The following is a 20,313-nucleotide window of genomic DNA, read 5'->3' as shown; positions in this document are numbered from 1 at the left end:
CCTGAGGGGTGTATGCATCCATTTCACCTTTACACACTCAGAATTCAAGGCTCCAAAGCCCCAAAGGCACATTTTAAAAAGACAGAAATTAGTAAATAGGACTGTAAATTATAAAGAGTGGATTTGGCTCTCCAGAGTCTATCTGCTCTGATGAGAACCACTCAGAGCAGGGGAGATGGGAAACCCACCCCTCCAGGAAAAAGGAACATTTTTCAGACCAGCTTACCTATAAGGTCAGTTAGAGCATGGATCTTGGAGTCAGTCAGCCATGGAGCTGAACTCAGCCTAATGCTTACTAACCGTGAAACCTCTGGGCTTCCGCTTCCTTGTCTAACATTCCTCACCTGTAATAGTAGATGACTCATAGGGTTGTTCTGAGGATTCACCAAGATAATGCGTGTAACACTTAGCAAAGCACTTGGCATAGTAAGTGTTCAATAAATGTTGTTATGTTGTTATCATTACTACCATCATCATCACCATCATCATCACTATCATCATCCTTCTGGTTGCTCAGGTCAAAATGTCAGAGTCATCCTCGATTTCTTTCATTTACACTCCACCCCCAATCCATCAGTAAATCCTGTCAACTCTTCCAAGATCCCTCTAGGCTCTGACCATTTCTCACTGCTCCCCTGGTTCAAGCCATTACTATCTCTCACCTGGATTACTACAGTGGCTCTAGCTAGTCTCCTTTTTTCTCTTTGGTCTAATCTCCATATAACATTCAGAACAATCCAGTAAAAAAGTAAGTCATCACATCTAACTCTGCTCCAAACCCTCCAGTACATTTCCACAACCCTCGGAGGAAAGGCCAAAGTTTATTCAATGGTCTACACGGCCTGTGTCACCTGACCTCACCCCAGCTCACTCTGTTCCAGACCCAATGGATTTCTTGTCATCCCTCAAACATGTTGCACGTGCTCCCACCTCAGGGCCTTTGCATGTATGGCTCCTTTGTCTGGAACCCTCTCCCTCCTGTGAGCAAGCACACAGCTTGCTCCCTTATCTTCTTCAGTCTTTATTAAAATGTTCCTTCTCAGTGAGGCCTCCTTTCGCCTCTCTACTTAAACTCCATTCCCCTGACACTCCCAACTTCCACCTCTGCTTCTTTTTTCTCCATAGCACTTAGCATCTAACATAGAATATAGTCTGCTTCTTTATTTTGTTTATTTTCTGCCTTCTCCAATGAGAGCAGTGATTTTTTAATCAATCTGTTCGTTGTTAAGTCCCCAATACCTAAAACATTTCCTGGCACATGGAAGATTCTAAAAAAGGTTTGTCAGATGAATGAGTGAATGAATCCCATTACTGTTACTGTTAGGTCCCATCCATCCAGCTGTCACAACCTCTTTCTCTCACTTCCATTTTGGACACTGAAGAGCGCTGGGCTGTGTGTGGAACCTCAAAAACTCCACTGTTTAGACAAGTGTTTCTCTTGCCCCAGGCTCGTACCCTTAGAAACTCAGATTTGGATGCTACGTCAATTAGCAGCCCTGAGCCAGGCACTGCCGAATCCACGAGGGAGGCAGAGGAGAAGCCTGCAGGCCAGAGTGGCTGGCAACAGGCCAGCACCTGCTGGTGGTGACGGATGGGGGTATCGAAGGCAATGACGGTGACAAAGCAGGCAGTGGAAAGGCATCGATCTACAAGAGAGGCGAAAATTCCCACTTCCTGTCCATTGATTGGGAGTTTAATGAAAACGATCATTCACTTTCGGGTTCCATCACTGGAGCAGGTGTGCTGACTGGCAATAGGGCGTGTGCCAGCTGTCCCAGGCCTAGCCTTCTGGGTTTTGCTTTACAAAAGCCCTCTCTGTTGGACTTGGAGCTTGCCCATAGCATTGGAAGTGATTTGCACTTTTTCCAAATGCTCCAGATGGACAAGGGAGTTTGAAAAAGATAAACTGTTCTTGCTTGAAAGGGAATTAATGACCCCCTGCCCTGGCTCGGCACACCTGCTGCAGACACCGGTCGGTGAGGGACCAGCGAGGGGCCAGCAGTTTCACAGTCCTCTCAGGAGGAAGGGAGGCAAAACTGACTGCCTTTTAGCCACTCCCATTTAGGCCAGGAAGACCTCTCCTGCTGCTGGGATCACATGCCAGGCCCCTGAGGCTCTTTCCAGAAAAGGGCTCCTCACTCCAAATGCCACCCCACTGCCCAGCAATGTGATAGTGTCAGGTCTCTTCAACACCCCAGACCAAGGGTATGGGCTGAGTGCGTAGGAGATCATCATAACCTCCCTCCATCCTTACCCTTCCCACATCTGGCCTTCTTTCCACGAGAGAGTCCCCTGCCGTATTACATGCAGATACAGGGCAACTGGAGGGGCCCAACTTGGCCTGTTAGGTCCAGGAATTTCCACCAGATGGCATTCTCTCTCTTTCTCTCTCTCTCTCCCCCTTCCTCCCTCCCTCCCTGTCTCTCTCTCTCCCCCCTCCCTCCTTCCTCCCTCCCTCCCTCCCTCTCTCTCCCTCTCCCCCTTCTCTCTCTCTTCTCCCTCCCTCCCTCATTTCCTCCCTCTCTCTCTCTCTTTCTCTCCTCTCACCTCCCTTCCTCTCTCTTTCTCTCCCCCTCGCTATAATTTCTGATAGAAATTTTACAATAATAACAGTGCTAGTAAGAATGCATTATGTACTGACCAAGTTCCAGGCATTGTGCTAAGGGTTGGACATGCCCAGTGGAGGTTGGAGAGCAAGCACTCCGGAGCCAGAGTGAGTGGGTCCTGCTATACCTCCTGCTGCCCTGTGGCCTTGGGCAAGTAGGTCATTTCAATTGTGCAACAGTTTCCTTATCTATAACAGTGAGATAATAATAGCAGTACCTACCCCATAAGGTACTAGGAGGATTAAATGGCTTAATCCATGTAAAACTCTTAGAAGGTAATAAGCACAACACAACTGATTGTAAAATAAATCTTTTGACAACTTCACAAGGTAGCCACTATTTCCCCACTTTATCTATGAGGAAATTGGAGCTTCAAGAGATTAAGTTGCCCAAGGTTGTATTGTTTCCAGTGTTGCCGAACCCAAAGAAACCTGATGTGTGTCTCCCAAACTGACCAATTTCATGAACCCTGTGTCTCACATCCTGTCACATTTCTGAATCTCCCCGCTAGCAGTGGAGCACCAGAAAAGCCCAGGAGCTAAGCAGGCCAGACAAAGCCTCCTCCTTGGGAGACAGGGCTGGAGGAAAAGCTCTAGTGAGTTCTGTCTTCATACTGCCTCTTTCAGACAACCCGTCCTCAAAGCAATCCAGGAACTTAGCTGAGGAGCTGGGCAAAGCCGTGGAGATCATGGGCAAAGGCAAGAACGGGATTGGCTTTGGCAAAGTGGACATCACGGTTGAGAAGGAACTTCGGAAGGAGTTTGATGTCATGAAGGCCCCAGAATTGAAGCTGTTTTTTGAGGGCAATAGATCGGAGCCCATCAGCTGCAAAGGTAATGGTACTTCTGTGTCAATCAAGGTGATGCTAACTATGGAAGCACAAACGTCTGCATTTCAGTGGCTTAGCAGAATTAGAAGTTTATTTCTTGCTTGCACTGAGCCCAGTTAGCAGCCAGAGGGTGGAGATGAGGGGGCTCTTTCAAGGACCCAGGCCCCTTCCAGCCTGTGACTTTGTTCCCCCCTCGGACCCCCGAGCTTCCTGCTCTTCCCTCTGTATCTGCAGCTCTTGGTGCCGAGAGGCAAAGGGGCACCACCAGTGGTGTCCGTGGCCCAGGCCTGGAGATGGCAAATATCACTTCTATTCTCATCCCATTGACCAGAATTCTGGTCAGGTCGCTCCGCGCAACAGAAAGGCTGGGAAATATGGCCCTGCTCTATGTCTATGAGGAAATAAAAGATTTCGGTGGACATGTAGCTGCCTCCACCACAGCTTGCATCTCAGCTGGTGGGCTCTGGAGGCACCATGAGGTGGGAGAGTGATGTACATGGTTTATAAACTATAAAGACCAGAGAGTGAGTTCCCCGCTCACCTATCTCCCCACTCCCACCACACTCTTCCTTTAGGCCGAGGAAGAACTGGTTGCTCGAAACGGAGACTGGGAGTTGCTAGAACAAGACGGGTTTGAGACAGGGTGACTACCAAACCCTTTCGCTTCTGTCATCCTCCATTCAGTTAATTCATTCATCTACTTACTCCACACCCTTTTATTAAGAACCTACCATGTGTCAAGCCCTATCCTGATGCTGTGGAAATTTGAAGAATTTTGTGCTTCAGTGTGGCACATAGCAGGTCCTAAGTTTAAAGAGTGTTAAATATATGGATGCATAAATGTATGCACAATGGATGGATAGATGGATGGATGGAATAAAACTAATGAACACAGAAGTGCCCAGCACAGCCCTTACTCTGTTAGCAGAATGTTCCCATTGTGTACGTTGAATGATTGAATCTCAGAAAACGGAGTTTGTATTTTTCAGGGCCTGGCGTTTAGCAGGTTTGCAATAAGCCTGTTTGAGGGTTGTTACAAGAACCAAAGGGACAGGGAGGAGAGGGCCACTGTGTGCAGGGGCTGCAGGATGCCTTGAAGTTCTCAGAATGGACACAAAGTGGGTGTGAGACACACAGGCCAGACTTGCTGAAGAGCCAGCCTCAGGGCAGGTTGCATAAAAGACTTGGAGCCTTGAGGCTCCCAGCTGGTTTGTATGAGGCTGGTGTGTGCAGGGGGAAGAGAAAGAGATGGGGAGAGAGGGCAGGAGTGAGAGAAGGGACAAAGACTGCTGCTTCCTATGCACCGAGTGACAACCCTCAATGGCCACCCACTGACCCTAAGCGAGGAGCCCTTTGTGATGTGTTGGTTTGAGGGAGGGCTGTGAAGAAACCAGAAGCCCCAAGTTACTTTGTCAAAGTCCATATCTCCTCATGGAGTGGCTCAGGCTCTGGGATGCCTTCGCCTCCTGAAGGACAGGTGAGGTCCAACTCCACTTAGAGGTAAGAAGGTGACAGCGTAGCAACTTCCAGACTGTCTGAGCCCCCTTTGCGCTGGGAGCCAGGCCTGGAACCTCCTCTGCCATTCAGGAAGCTTCACTATCACCTCCTCCAGGAAGTCTCCCCTGACTGCCTGGGTAGGGGTGCCTACCCCGTTTCTGTGGTCCCACAGCACCTGTGCTTCCCCCTCAAATATGTCATCTCACAGAATTGTATCTCTTCCTCACTGTCTACTCAACTGAGAGCACAGGGCAGAGGCCAATCTCACCTCATTTCCTGGGGTCTCCGAAAAGGCTGCCAGAGCTGGTGGACACCTCGGCTTCAAATCCTCACTACATACCTGAGGAACAATCACTTCCTCCTGTTGAATTCTGATTTCCTCATCTGTAAAGTAGGGATGGTAAAGGCGTCTACCTCCAAGGGTTCCTAGGAAGAAAGAATAAGTCTGCACATGTCTGAAGCATTTACTGTGTTCCAGGTGCTGTTCTAGTCCCTTCTCAGATGTCACAACACAGTATAGGAGGTGCTTTTACAGATGGGGAAACTGAGGTGCAGAGAGTGAAATAACTCTCAAGGCTCCCCAGCTAATTAGCAGTGGGATCCAAAAACATTTTCTCTAAAGGACCAGAAAGTAAATATTTCAGGCCTTACAAGCCAATCTCTGTTGAAACTATTTAACTCTGCTGATGCCATGAGAAAGGAGCCATACACAAACAAATGGGCAAGGCTGTGTCCCAATAAAACTTTATTTATAAAATTAGTTGGCAGATCAGATTTGGCCCATGGGCTATAGTTGACTGATCCCTGCTGTACGCCGTGCTGCCCTCTAAGTAAACGGCAGATGTGGTTATTATTATCCTCAAACTATTAGTTTCCTGACCCTAGTCTAGTGCCTGGAACACTTAGGTTTTTAATGCATGTGTTGAGTTTGAATGGGGTGGAATTGCAAGGGCCCCGCAATTAAGGAGCCAGCCCATATTTGTACTGGGCTTGACCATCCCCTTCTTCCTCAGTATTACCCCCAACCATGGAAAGAGGCAGTGGGATGCTGGGATGGAGCCAGAGCCCAGAGTTTAGGATGAGCACTGGCTGTGAGAATTTGAAGCTGCCTCTATTGCTCGCTTCCTAAAAAGAATGATCAGTGCCAGTTGTGCCACTTGACAGGCCTTCCCTGAGCTAAGGGGGCGGTGGTACCTTACTGACCTCCTGCGTTGTGACTTTTACGAAAACTTCGCTCAGAGGCAGGTGGGGTTTAGTCTTTGTTGTTTCAAGTCCAGGTTCTCCTCTCGTCTCCAAGGACTGATGGTGGGAGACTTGGCCTTGGCCATCTCCTTGGAGGGAGGGGGACTCAGGCTGCCTCCAGGCCTTCAATTAATGATGCATTCACAGCTTGTGCCTGGAAATATGCAGCGGAGCTCCGGCCCCAGTCAATCATTGACACGGCATTCATACCTCGGTTGTCACTGTGTCCTCTGGCACAGAGCCTAGCACCAGGAGAGGCACCTGCCTAGTGGGGACAGTGCCCGATTGGCAGGCACTCAGAAACAAACTGTTTGCCAAGTTCAGAGCTATCTCGGTCCTATGGGGTCCAGAAGGGCAAACGGAGCTCATCCATCCCAGAGAAGAGGGTCCAAGATCAAGTTCCCTCAAATCGAGTTATCTAATGATTCATTCACCTCATCCATTCATCCCATAATTATTTCCTGAGCACCTACTATGAGCCAGACATTACAGGATGTAGGGAAGGAAAATTTTTCCTTTCTTCCCTTCTAGGTTCTTTGGCTGGTCTAATAATTAAATTGACATAAGAAAGAGTAACAGAAGAAAAACAAATTTAATTTCATACGTACAGGAGTCCCAAAGATATGAGGCTCAGAAAAGTGACCAAAACAGGCAACTTTTATACCTTTTAGACAAAGAAACAATAAAGTCGTGAAGAATTGACAAGGCAAAGGTGTTTGGGCTTGGGGTAGCAAATTAGTGAAGAAGTAACAAGGTTTGTTTATACAGCCTTCTTGACCTTAAATCCCTGTGTCTGGTGATAAGGATGTAGTCTACCCTCCTGGTATAGGGTACCTGTACATGGGAGATTTATTTCCTGCTTTTGAAGGGACAAAGGAGGGTCAGACATCCTTCTTGCACAGGCTATTTCTCAAGTAACTTTAATTCAAAATAATATGCCAAAGTAGTAGAATTTGAGGTGGCATATTCTGTTCCCCCTCAGGAGCTACTGAGAAGGTTAGGAAAAAATCATAACTTCAGAAACAGACTCAATGAAGAAAATACAACAGGTCATAAAATAGAGAATGATTGAGGGGAGAGTAAGAAAAGACCAAATTGAGAATTAAATAAGCAGGGTGAGATGCCCTTGAGAGCTGAGAGGAAAGGACAGCCCAGGCAGAGGGACTGCTGGATGCCAAGCCCAGTGTGCTGGATGATAAGGATATGGCTGGAGTGTGGACAGAGGGAGAGAGTAGCACAAAGGGAAATCAGAGCAATGGTTCTGAGGACCTGAAATTCAAACCCATTTGGAAGGGTTTTATTCACCTTTTTTTGGTATTTTCAGAATTTCTACACCAATTCTTTTCAGGTCACTTAAGACATAATTTTTTCAGGCAAAGCCTTTAAGAGAAAGAGTTTGTTTTCATGATATGTGCCTCTTTCTTCCTAAAAGATGGCTTGGACCACTGTGAAAATAGAAACTCAACCTTGGGGCTGGTGTCCAGGAGGAGGGGGTGACTGCAGTGGGTGGAAAGCCATGGTCTGAGGGTGGCATGAAGCCTCCCCCGCCCCCTCTGTCCCTTGAGACCACCACATCATCCTCTTTTGAACTTCTAGAGGCCTGATTCACTGTGGCTTTTTAAATGGTCTAATCTGTATCTACTAAAGCTGGACACAGCGTCCCCATGACCAGAAATTCCTCTCCTGGGCATGTACCCAACAGAAGTGCATACAATGTGCCCCTAGAGACATGCACAAGAATTAATTCTTAATAGCCCCAAACTATAAACCAACCTAATGCCCATTAACAGGGAATGGATAAACAAATTGTGGAATATTCACACAATGGAATGCTACACAGCAGTGGGAATGAATCTACAGGTGCAACATGGAGGAACTCACACATATAGTGAAGCCAGATCCTAAACACATACTGTATGACTCTATATAAAGTTCAAGCGCAGGTTGTTAGAAGTTAGGATAATGCTTACCTCTAGGTGAGGGTTGGGTAGTGGCTGGGAGGGGGCACAATGGAGATTTCCGAGGGGCTGATAACGTTCTATTTCTTTATCTGGGTGATATTTATACATGTGTGTTCATTTTATGAAAATTCATCAAACTATACATTATAATTTGTATACCTTTATGCATGTAAACGTACTGCATTATAAATTTTTAAAAGGCCTAATGTTCTTAGGAAAAGTAAGCAAAGACACTGAAAATAGTGTCCTTTCCAGTCGATTTAGCAACTCAGTGTGCATTCCTCAAGCCCCAGGCAGCAATTTGTCCTGCCACAGGGCCTTTGCGCAGGCTGTTTTCTCTGCCTTTCCTTTTCCAGTTGCTTCTTGTTAACACCTATGTATCCTTCAGTTTTCAGCTCATAAGTGATTTCCTCCAGGAAGCCCTCCTTGACTTCACAGTCTAGGTCGTGTATCTTTTCTACAGGTTCATAGAACTTTGCTTTTGAATACTTAACTTTGGGTGTGATTATACACTTGTTTGTGCAGTTATTTGACAGTTGTCCTCCTCAACAGAATGATAGCTGCATAGTCTTGTTTCTGCTCACCATTTTATCCCCAGGACCAAGCACATCATTCAGTAACATAATAGGTACCCAATGCATATTTATCAAATGAATGAACGAGTAAAGGAATGAATTATAAGAGAAAGAATAAAGGCCTTTGTATTGGCCTTTTTGGCCAACCCAATATGTTGTCCAAAGCTACTCACAACAAATATTGCTTTAGCTCATAAACTCATTTTAAATGATCCATTGTATTCTATAGCAGGCCTTGATAGAGAATAATATTTTACATTACCTGCCACCATATGAAATTGATGATCCTAGCAAACACAAGTCCATTTGTAGCCTTGAGTACATTCTGGCACACCATTATGTCTCCCCAGATATGGTAGATGTGTCCCAATTTTAGATGCTTTTTGTGTGCTTGGCACTTCCCATATGATAGCTGAGAAATGGAAGTCAGGGTATATGACCTCAGTGGACATCTAGGTCTCAGCTAAGGAACTGGAGACACAGGGCGATAATGGAATTCTCCCAAGGGTGCAGAGCTAGTTGGCCTTTTAATTTACATTTTAAAATTTTATGTTTTAAAAAAATAAATCCATCTTCCTGTCACTTTGAAGGGTGAATAAGAAAACACAACTGGGCATGCTTCCTCCCGGGTTTGATTCCCAGCTTCACTAGCGGAGTGGCCAATGGCAAAGTTGAACCTCAATTTCCTCATCTGCAAGATTGGGAGGATATGTATCCCATAGGGTTATTGTGGGGACGTAATACATGCAAAATGCTCAGCCCAGTGCCTGGTCCTTGGTAAGTGTTCAGTCAAGTTTAGCTGCTGTTGTTAATGTTCACGCTTTGGGGCTCAGGTGGGGAGGAGATGAGAAAGATGAGAAAATGACCTTGGCCTTCAAGGGGTGGGAATCCAAGACAAGAGGTTTCTACTCATTTAACTTGGGGAAGACAGGACTTGCTCCAGTTCAAGAGGAAACTTCTGTGGGATCCATGTAATTGCATGTCTCTCTCCAGGAGTGGTTGAATCTACTGCCTTGGTTGTTTGGTTGAGAAGACAAATTAGCCAGAAAGCATTTTTGTTCTCTGACACCAATGAGATAGCAGAGTTTGTGAATTCCAGGCCCTTGGTCATCATTGGCTTCTTCCAGGTACTGCATTCAAGAGGTGGGAGGTGGCTTCTCAACTGATGAGGAGTCCTGTGTCTGGGAGGGTAGGTGGGGTGAGGAGAGGTCTCCCATTTAGGTTAATTCCATGCCCATTCTTCCTTTTTCAATGAACTGGTTTTCTGGGGGAACTGCAGGATAAAAAATAAAGAAAAAAACGGAAGCTGAAATGGTACGAGAGGCTAACTACAAAGGTGGACAGTAATGGGGAGAGAGGAGAGGAGATTGACATATATTGAACTGGTTTTGATAGTATAACTGATCTTTTTGGGGTCCATTTAGAATATCACTGAATGATAAACGATTTGCAAATTGTTCTTGCTTTTGGAGAATGAGTTTCTTATACATCTTAACTCATTTCCTATAACTTTGATGACTCCTCCCCTTCTCTGAGTAGAAGTCAGAACTTTGGTATTATATTTATACAAGGGGAGAGTTTGTACCTTTTTCTCTCCCATCCTACATTTTGACATCATTTTTGGCCCCAATTTTCTTTCAAGCTTAAGAAGAAGGCTGAAACTACAACCATATCGTGATATCAAGTTCATATTTGGTACCACATGTGGTCAAATCAATGGCCTCTTCTGAAAGCAATTAAGGAATAAATGTTAAAAAGTCTTAACACCTGTCTTAGAACAGCCTTCACTCTAATACTTGGAAAATGTCAAGTTTATCAATTCTCTCCGTTCATCTCTGTGGATTTGCGTATTTTGACCTTAGTCATAGGCATAGAAGTATTCTGGGTATGAAACATCCATGAAAGTGGATTTAGGTGGCCCAGCAAAACCACAGAACTTGGAAAGGTGAAGAGATGAATTAGTCACTATTTTCACCCTGTCCTTAAAAAATCCAGGCATTTTGCTTCCTACCAAAGCCTCATCAGACATCTCTCCCCAAACAGGATTTAGAGGAAGAAGTAGCAGAGTTGTTCTATGATGTGATCAAAGACTTCCCAGAACTAACGTTTGGAGTGATATTGATTAGAAATGCCATTGGGCGTTTCCACGTCACCCTTGACAGTGTTCTGGTGTTCAGAAAGGTAGGACTTTGGTCTTATTGCTAGTGAGGGGGCTCTAGTTCAAAATAATGAACTATGTGTGTATGTATGGGCTTTGGGTATAAATTCTGGTTCTGCACTTGTGAACTAAGGGGCATTGGACTAGTCAGTTTCTGGGAAATCACAGTCTCCTGCTGTCTCTCTGGCCTTTCTAGCCATTTTCCACTGGGAGTTCCTCCTTTCCTTAACCAGTAAATGACATTAATTAAGGCTCAATCTTCTGCCCTGAGTTTTCCTCTGGTCCATCTCCCTTTCCCCATCACCCATGACTTACAAATCTCCATCTCCAGCCAGACTTCTCTAATCTCCAGACCTTTATATCCATCACTAGATGTCTCAACATGGCCATGCCTAAAGTCATAATCTCCCCTCCAGATCCTCTTCTAGTGTTTTTTTCTCTCTTAATGGATGGTGTCACCATCTCTCCCAGCTCCTCTCTAAGCAAAGCCAGACCACCTAGGCATCATTCTAACACCGCCTTCTTCTCCATCCCTCAAAACCAACCCATCAGCCCAATCCCATTGATTTTTAAGTCCAAAATATCCTGTGAATCTATCCATTTCTTTCTACTGCTACCATCCTAGATCAAGTGATCATTCACATTCCATAGCCTAATACAACATACATCCAACTGGTCTACCACATTTTATCTTGTCCTCTAAAGAAAAATCTTTCCAAAATTAAAATCTGATGGTCGCTTTCCGCCTTCCAATTGAAAGCCCTTTAACTGATTCCTATAATTTTTAGGATAAAGATAAGTCCCTGATGAGGCCCACAAGGCCTTCCACAGTCTAACCTCTATTACAAACCTTCCTCCTCTCTCCCTCTGGGATCTAGATCTGAGCTGTCCAATATGGCAGCCACTAGTCACATGTGACTGTTTACATTAAAATTAAATTAAAATTTTAGTTCTTCAATCAAGCTAGCTATTAGTGGATTGTGGCTACTGTATTCAATAACATTGATTTACAGAGCATTTCCATCATCACAGAAAATTCTATTGAACGGTGTTACTCTAGACACTGTGGTCTGGTTCCTGGAACATGCATTACCCCCTCCCCACACAAAGCTAAATCCTTACAATAACCATGTTGCTTATAGGCATGGCTCAGAGAGGTTAGGTTACTTGCCTAAGGCCACACAGGAAGTAGGTGGAGTGATATCCAGATGCTGGTTGACTCTCCGAGAGAAGTCTTCTCATAGAGAAGATTGTGAGCCATTGTGTTTTACTTAGGCCCATGGAAGTCATTGAAAGATTCTAAGTTGGAGAATAAAATAAGCTGATTTGTGTTTTGAATGAACATAGAGTCCAGAAATAGATCCAAATGCATATGGAAATTTAGTATATGATAAAGATGATATTTTAGACCAGTAGGGAAAATAGCATATAATATGCTAGTCATGTTATTCAATGACTAGCATTGGGTAGCCATTTGAAAAAAGAAAACTAAAGCTAAATCTATATATCACTCCTTCCACCAAATTAAATTCCAAATTGATCCCTGATTTAAAAATATAACAATAAAACTGTGGAAAGACCAGAAGATGCCATGGGAGAGTCTGCTTTCTAACCTTGGAGGGAGGGGGAAAGCCCCTTTCTAAAGCATGACAGAAACCCCAGAAAGTATGAAAAGAAATACTGATAAATTTGGATCATACAAAAATTTAAAAATTATGCAGAATAAACCCAATCACAAAATCAAAAACCAAATAGCAAACTTGGAAACGCATTTAGGAGAGATTTGGTCTCTGTTAATAGTAAGAACATGGGCACTAGAGTCAGATTGCCTGGCTTGGAATCTTGGCTCCACCTCTTACTACCTTAGCAACCCTGGGCAAGTCACTTCACTTCTCTGTGCCTCAATTTCCTCAACTGTAAAATGGGCAAAATAATAGTATATAGCACAATGAGATGTTATGAAGATTAAAAGAGTTAATACATATATTTAGAACTGTGGCTGGTACAACATGAGCTCTCCATAAGTCTAATTAGGATTATTAAACTATTGTTATGACCAGAAAAGAGTATAGGCTTTATACCGAGGACAATAGGGCCTATGAAGTGTTTAAGCAAGAGTTGCATTTTAACAACATCACTCTGGCTGAAGTGTGGGAGATAGATGGAAGGGAAGCAGGGGGAGAAATTGGAAGACCATTAGGAGACTTTTGCAGGAGTCCAAGGAATAGGTTTGGACTAGAGGGTGGGATTGGCATAGATGAAGAGAAGGAGATGGAGTAGAGAGAAATAAGGATATAGCTGCTTCTTTCTCCTTCCCCCACAGACTTTGATCCTGGGCTACAGAGAATTATGTCATTTCCTGTGCTAATCCAGGTCCTTCTGAGAAGCAGTCATCAAGCAGGATTAATCATGCAAAAGATTAAGGGAAATGCCTTTGAAGGAAAATAGAGAGGGAGCTGGGGGAAACTTATCAGACCATGATGTATCAATAGATCTGACCCTTTGGAAGGAAGGAAGGTGGGGCGGAAGAGTCCTTGACTGCAGTGTAGTTCTAAGAAAGTTCATCAAAGTCCCCTATAAGAGAAGTCTTGTGTCTCCCAGAAATGGGCTTGCCTTAGTATCCTTGACAAATTCATTGGTTAGGAGCAGCATGTGAGAAACTGCTCAGTATCAGCACAAATATGTTGATGGATTTCAGAGCAAGGCAGCTGGCGCTGTCCATCAAGTACACTCCCTGTGTCTGTAGGCTGGAGGTTTTCATGGCTTCCACATACCCATATTTCACCCTCAGGCTAATCTGCCCAACCATCCATATTTATTAAGTATCTAGATTATGTATTACACCTGTTACCATGGTGTTTTCCTTTTATCCAAGGGGAAAATTGTGCTGTTATATTTATTAAGTGCCTACATCATGGATGCTACTGCCCTCTAATGTTTTTCTTCGTTTGTCCAAGGGAAAAATCGTGAACCGCCAGGAGCTTATCGATGACAGTACCAACAAACATATCCTCAATCAACTCATAAAACAGCACCTCACAGACTTTGTTATTGAATACAACACTGAGGTCAGTGAGCAAAGGGTCCCGGGAGAAGGGTAGCTGGGGCAGCTGTGTGCAAGGAATGACCTGTTTTCCTTTTAATTTCAGAATAAGGATCTGATTTACGAATTGAACATCCTGAATCACATGTTGCTCTTCGTCTCCAAAAGCTCCAAGTCATTTGGTATGATAATGCAGCATTATAAATTGGCATCGAAGAAATTCCAAAACAAGGTTTGTGGAAGTTGCCACTGCTCCTTGTTCATGGAAAGTATACATGGTTGGTTTTAGTATGTCTGCTTTGTTTTTCACAATCTCCCTAACACCTGGAAGAGTGTCTGGCACATAGTAGGGCTCTTAATAATTTTGATAGATGAATGACCTGAGAGTATCCAAATCCAGGGTCTGCAGGAGACTCTGACTGGTCTCCTTCTTCCATGCTTGTTTCTTCTCTACAACCAGAGTGGTCATTTAAAAATTATCACCATGTCACACTCTGGCTTATTATCCTCAGTGACCTCCCGTCTCATTCAGATTAACCCCCGGCTCCTTACTGGAGCTCTGACCTCATCTCTCACCATCTTCCATGACTCTCTCTGGTACTGCAGCCACACTGGCCTTGTCTCTCTATTCGATAACATTCTATGTGTCCCCCCTCCCCACACCCAGGCCTTTTCAGTGACAGTTTCCACTGCCTAAATAAATGTTCCCCTGACTTGATACTCATCACCCAGGTCCCAGCTCAAATGTCACCTCCTCAGATACTCCTCCTGACCTTCTTACCTAATACTGAGCCTCTATCTCACCCCATCTGTGCAGTCACTCTCTCACAGTGCCCTGTTCTATCATCTGGTTGGCACTCACTCGTTGCTATCTGATTGACTAATTTCTTTACTCATTTCTTGCCTGTCTTCTCCACTAGAACGTGAGTTCCATGAGGGCATGGATTTTGTCTGCCTTGTATCCCAAGTGCTTAGCAAAATGCCTAGTAGCCACTCCACGAATAGGTGTTGAATGCATGATTGAATGAGGTCGTGAGTTTCCTAGATAGAAGAATAATTTAGAATAATAATGAGGTGAAATGTTCTGAGCATTTTATACCTCCCAGTCACTGAACTAAGCCTTTTATATATAGTGTCCTGTTTCATTCCCACAGCAACCCTATAATGTGGGTACTATTATAATCACCACTTTACAGATAAGGCAACTGAGGCAGAGAGGGGAGATTACTGTTTTGCCCAAGGAACTGGGATGAAAGCTCAGGACCTCCTGATTTCCTGCAGTTGTGTGAATGGTGTCCTGCACCAGGATTGTGAAACCAGGATGACAGCTGATGCCTGTCTGTGCAGTGAAGCACAGGGCTGCACCTGCCTGATGAAAAGGAGCTTTTGTCCTGGCTTTCAGAAGTGCTCCATAGACTCTGCTATTTGCTTTCCATTAGTGTCCCCCCACAACAGCTTCCCAGCAGTTTCTCTCCCTCGGTAAGGGGGTCGTTACCTTTTTCATGCCTCTGATCCAGAGAGACACAGGTTTTGTTTGATTTGGCAGATCCTTTTCATCCTTGTGGATGCAGACGAGCCCAGAAATGGACGTGTCTTCGAATACTTCCGGATCGCAGAGGCTGATATCCCATGTGTCCAAATCCTAAACTTAAGCTCTGATGCAAGGTACAAAATGCCTTTCGAGGAAATAACCTATGAAAACCTCAAGAAATTCGGCCAGAGCTTCCTGAATAGAAAGGCCAAGGTAAGCTCATCCTTGGACAAGGTTTATCCAGAGCCTCAAAATAATTTTTTCTGTAATTCTGATGGCTTTAGTCATCTGAATGGGGAGGCAGAATAAAGGTCAACCTCATAGTTCTTGTGAGGAAATATCCCCATCTCCCCACCTCGAATCTATTTAACTCTTGATCTGTCCTGACCTTATAATTCCACCATTAACTCTCTATTCTTAAAGTAAAGGCATTTTCTTTGTAGGAATCTCCAAATGAAATGCAGGCACTCCCAGGGCTGGCATCCTCTGAAAGTAGGTTCTTATCCTTCTTTCAGACTCTAATGTGAAAGATTTACTTGGCCCCAGGGTAGATGCTTGCTTGGGGGAGAAGATGGGGTGGCATATATGAAGCAGTCAGGATTTAACCTCAAAGGCTTTAGGGACCAGGGAGGAGAGGCTGCAAAAGGATGGCTGCATAACACTATGTAGCCCCATAACATAACCTCCTGCTGTTTATTTAGCTCTTGCTATATCCTCAACCATCCTGCTGAGTTATGTCCTGCTGAGTTAGGTGACCATATTATTTATTTTCCAAACGGGGTCACTTTTGAGAGTAATGGAAGCAATTTTAAAAAGTGTTCTGAAATGGCAGGAATAAATTGGGACTCTCCAGGCAAACCAGAATGTATGGTCACCTTACCTCGGAGGGCTCCCACTACCTTCCATCCATCCCCCCAGAGACACTGCTTCCCCTGCAGCCTTCTCAAATGAAAGCTGGTTTTTGTCTAACGTACAACATTATCACAGGCCAGTTGGTAAGGTTGGTTTCCTCCCTGCCACTTCCAAACCATTTCTCCTCCTTCTGCCTTCAAAAACTCCAGATTCTTTGGATTCCACGCCTTTGGACTTTAGGCCACCTGCTCCTGATTCCCATTGCTGTTCTGATCGCTCCCCTTTCACTCTCTGAGGCCTTAAGCTCCTCGTCACAGACCTGCCCTCCACCCCTACTCTGCCCTCATTTACAGAGATGTCAATATCCAAAACCCTGGTCTTTTCTCCAGTAATGGTGTGTCCATGCCCTCTCAGCCACCTGCTCTGATGGCCATACTCTAGAGATAGCAGCCCCTCTGAAAGCCTGATTTCACACTTCCCGTCCTCTCAGTTCCTTCCTCTAGTAGCCACATTGCTACAATCCCTAACCCTTTTCATGGCCTCCAATCTCCTGATCCTGTTTCACCATCCCTTTATTGCCCTCCTTCATGAACTTGGATTCCATGGTTCATTGCTCTGATGATGACTCCCTTAACTCTTCGATCCCTTCCACCTTCCACCTCCTCTACACCCTGTAGTATTTACCAGGCAAAATCACCACTCCTGTTGAACCCACTTAACTTCCCTACTGCTTCCAGACCAATCCTGGAGAAAAAAGACCTCATCGCGAGGCAGGCTGGCTTCATGGAATCACAAACCAAATACCCTGTGGGCTCTTAGAAATGCCCTGACATTTCTATATAAATTTCTCTTAGTGTGTTCATTCTCTTAATCTCGGAGTCTATTTCTCCTCCAACTCCATTCCTACTTGCAGTCTGAACTGAGTACTCTAATCATATATCATTAAGAAAACAGAAGGCTTCAGACAGGAGCCCCTCATTTTCTATCACCACATCTACAAACCTACCTGGAGCTCTGCCTGTCCTCTTTCTCTCGCTCTGGTTATATCTCAGGTGTCTATCTTCCTCTCAAGGGCCAGCACATCCTCTTGTGTTCTTGGAATGAAGATAAGCATCCTTCACATGACCTATAATATGTCATGTGCCTGATCTGGCCCATTCCTAATTCTCCATTCCCCATCTCTCATATCCAGTCCCCACACTTTTTACGCTCCCTCACAAAGAGTTTTCAGGTCCTTTCCAGAGATTGGGGTGGGGATGAGGGAAGCTATAGTGGGAGACAAGGCTGGTGAGCTGGGCAAAGGCCAGACAGCAAGGACTTGTAAGCATATAAAGGATTTGGTATCCTAAGAGCAATGGGAAGCCAAATTTGTCTGGTGAAGGTAGAATCTGCTTGTAGGAGAATAAAGGTGTGGTGAGGATTAGGAGGAGATGCAGAGAGAACACTAGGAGTCTATTACAGCGACCTAGACGAGAGATGAAAGCTACCTGGCCAAGGGTAGTAGCAGTGCAGACAGAGAGGAGGGTGTGAATTCAATACATATCCAGAAAATAATGGTTGCAGAGAAAAATATATGTTTGGAGATTTTCACCACTTTCTTCAAAGAGAAGCAAGAACTGGGTTCATTCTTTCATTCATTCACAAAACATTGACTGAGGTCTCATGATGTGTCAGTACTCAATTGTACTCAATGATGGGGGAAGAAAAAGTCCCTTGTGACATTCCATTCATTGAGATAGTGATACATTAATCAAATAACCAGAAAAATAAATATAAATGATAAATAAGTGATGTAGGAAAAGTACCAAATATTATGAGAATTTATGAAAGCAGGGCCTGACCTTGTCTGGGGTAGAGTCAGGGAAGTCCTCCTCTGAGATCAGTCTGAAAGATAAATCTGAGTTAGAGATAAATCTGATAGAGAAGGGAGTGTGGGAATGAGGAAGTGGGTGGAAGGCTAGCCCTTTGGGTGAACAAACCAGCGTGGCTGAAGAAAGCAAGCAAGGGAAGAATGGTGATGAGCTTGGAGAAGGTGTCAAGAAACGAAGTGTGATAAATATTTTATAGGTCACATAAAATGATCTTAGTTTGATTCTTGGGGTAGTTGGGGATGGCTATATTTTTGGGAGAAGGGACACAAACTAGTTTAGATGTTAATGATGTGAAACGCACTCTCATCTAAGAATTCTAAGAATCATGTATTTGAAATGCTAGAATCCACCCCGGTTTGGAGCCCTGCCGATTCCATCAGCCCTCTGATTCCAGTGCCCCGGACAATCTAGGCTGCACATCTAGCTCATGATCTATCTCAGCATTTCCAACTCTTTCCCAAGGCTGTTGTAAGAACAGGAGAAAGTCTTCCATTGTTTCCAGTCAGGGTGGGGAGCCCCAGCTGCCAATCCCTTTCTGGAGACCGTTAAAATCTCTCAAATTTGCTTTCTAGAAACATCAGTCCAGTGAAGAAATTCCAAATTATTGGGACCAGGGGCCGGTTAAGCAGCTTGTTGGGAAGAACTTCAACATCATTGTCTTTGACAAGGAAAGGGACGTATTTGTGATGTTCTGTAAGTATCTCTGCAGAGGCCGTTGGAGGCAGTGGCTTCAACATTACTTTTCAGTGTAGCTCCTGAATTCTTGGGTACCAGAATCTCCAAAATCTTTCAAAGCACCATGCCAAGAATGGTCTTCAGACATCCAAAGAGTTTGGATCAAGATGCTATCAGCGTCTTTATTCCTGTCCTGCCCCTAGGTTCTTCAGAACCATTATTATTATTTTTTTTTAGATTCCATGGGAAGCAGCCGCATAGCACAGGGAGATCAGCTCGGTGCTTTGTGTCCCCCTAGAGTGGTGGGATAGGGAGGGTGGGAGGGAGACACAAGAGGGAGGAGATATGGGGATATATGTGTGTGTATAGCTGATTCACTTTGTTATAAAGCAGAAACTAACACACCATTGTAAAGCAATTATACTCCAATAAAGATGTTAAAAAAAAAAAAGACGCTATCAGCTACAAAGCAACTCTCCCCCCAAATCAAATTCTCGCAATGTGTGGAATACCTTCTCATAATCAGGCCTGCGACTATTTGTAACAACAGTAATGTTGATGTCTAACGCTGATTGAATGGTAGATAAACCAGGCCTGTGTATCTCATTTAACCCTCACACCTTACTTTTGAAAGTGGCTACTTTATTGCTCCCACCTTACAGATGAGTAAACAGAGTCCCAGGGAAGTAAAGAAACTTTACTAGAGTCACGCAGCTAGTATGTGAACTTAAGTAAGTAAGGGATTGGAACCTAGTCAGCCTGAATCCAGTGCCTACTCTAGTAACTGCTGTACCAGTGACCAGTGTAAGTTAAGTAACTTATCAAATGGCCCATACTTAACATATCTGAGTTGGTGCGGCCAAACTGAAGACCCACATCATGCATGTAAAAGACTTGCAACAGTGTCTGGCATCTTGTAAGCATTTGATAAATGACAGGTATTATTGCTATTATTTTCCCTGTTGTTATAATTATTTCCAGTGCTCACCCAGGAACTACTGCCCTTCCCTCACTGTTTCTGATTTGCATGTGAGAGCCAAAGCCAGGGACCTCCTCTTCCACCCTGAGACACAGAGAAGGGTGGTAATGCAGTGACTTCAGACATCTCTTTTACTTAACAGGAGGAGTTACCATTTATTGTGCACTTATGAGTTTGCAGTTTATACACCTGCTCTCATTTCCTCCTCTAAACAAGCCTCTTAGGAAGGTCCAGTGGATTTCCCCATGATACAGATCAGGGAACCAAGCCTCAGAGAAGTTAATTACCTTACCCCAGGTCACATAGTAAGTAAATTGCAAGGCAAAAAGTTCAAATCCAGTTCCGATGCCATCATTGCCTGGAGGGTGAAACAAGGGCTGGATTACATCATGCAGGCCTTTAAAAATCTCATTAAAATGGATGCTCATCCCCAGAGCCAGGTGTTTAAAGTCTGCATGGCTGAATAACCATGATCTGCTGCCTTTAAGTGAGAG

General features: G+C 44.5%; 1 protein-coding gene across 1 annotated transcript in view; it reads left to right on the top strand.

Moving 5' to 3' along the window:
• Positions 1–20,313, top strand: part of PDILT (protein disulfide isomerase like, testis expressed) — a 31,734-nt gene that overhangs the window by 7,678 nt on the left and 3,743 nt on the right. The window contains exons 2-8 of the mRNA XM_061209273.1: positions 3,233–3,439; positions 9,704–9,837; positions 10,754–10,891; positions 13,826–13,936; positions 14,018–14,143; positions 15,458–15,655; positions 18,738–18,858. Of these exons, the coding sequence (XP_061065256.1) occupies positions 3,233–3,439; positions 9,704–9,837; positions 10,754–10,891; positions 13,826–13,936; positions 14,018–14,143; positions 15,458–15,655; positions 18,738–18,858 (1,035 nt within the window). The remainder of the gene's footprint in view (positions 1–3,232; positions 3,440–9,703; positions 9,838–10,753; positions 10,892–13,825; positions 13,937–14,017; positions 14,144–15,457; positions 15,656–18,737; positions 18,859–20,313) is intronic.

Source organism: Eubalaena glacialis, chromosome 13 (assembly GCF_028564815.1).
Source record: "Eubalaena glacialis isolate mEubGla1 chromosome 13, mEubGla1.1.hap2.+ XY, whole genome shotgun sequence".
Lineage (NCBI taxonomy): Eukaryota > Metazoa > Chordata > Mammalia > Artiodactyla > Balaenidae > Eubalaena > Eubalaena glacialis.
Note: the sequence above shows the minus strand (reverse complement) of the source record. Positions and strands in the feature narration are given on the sequence as shown.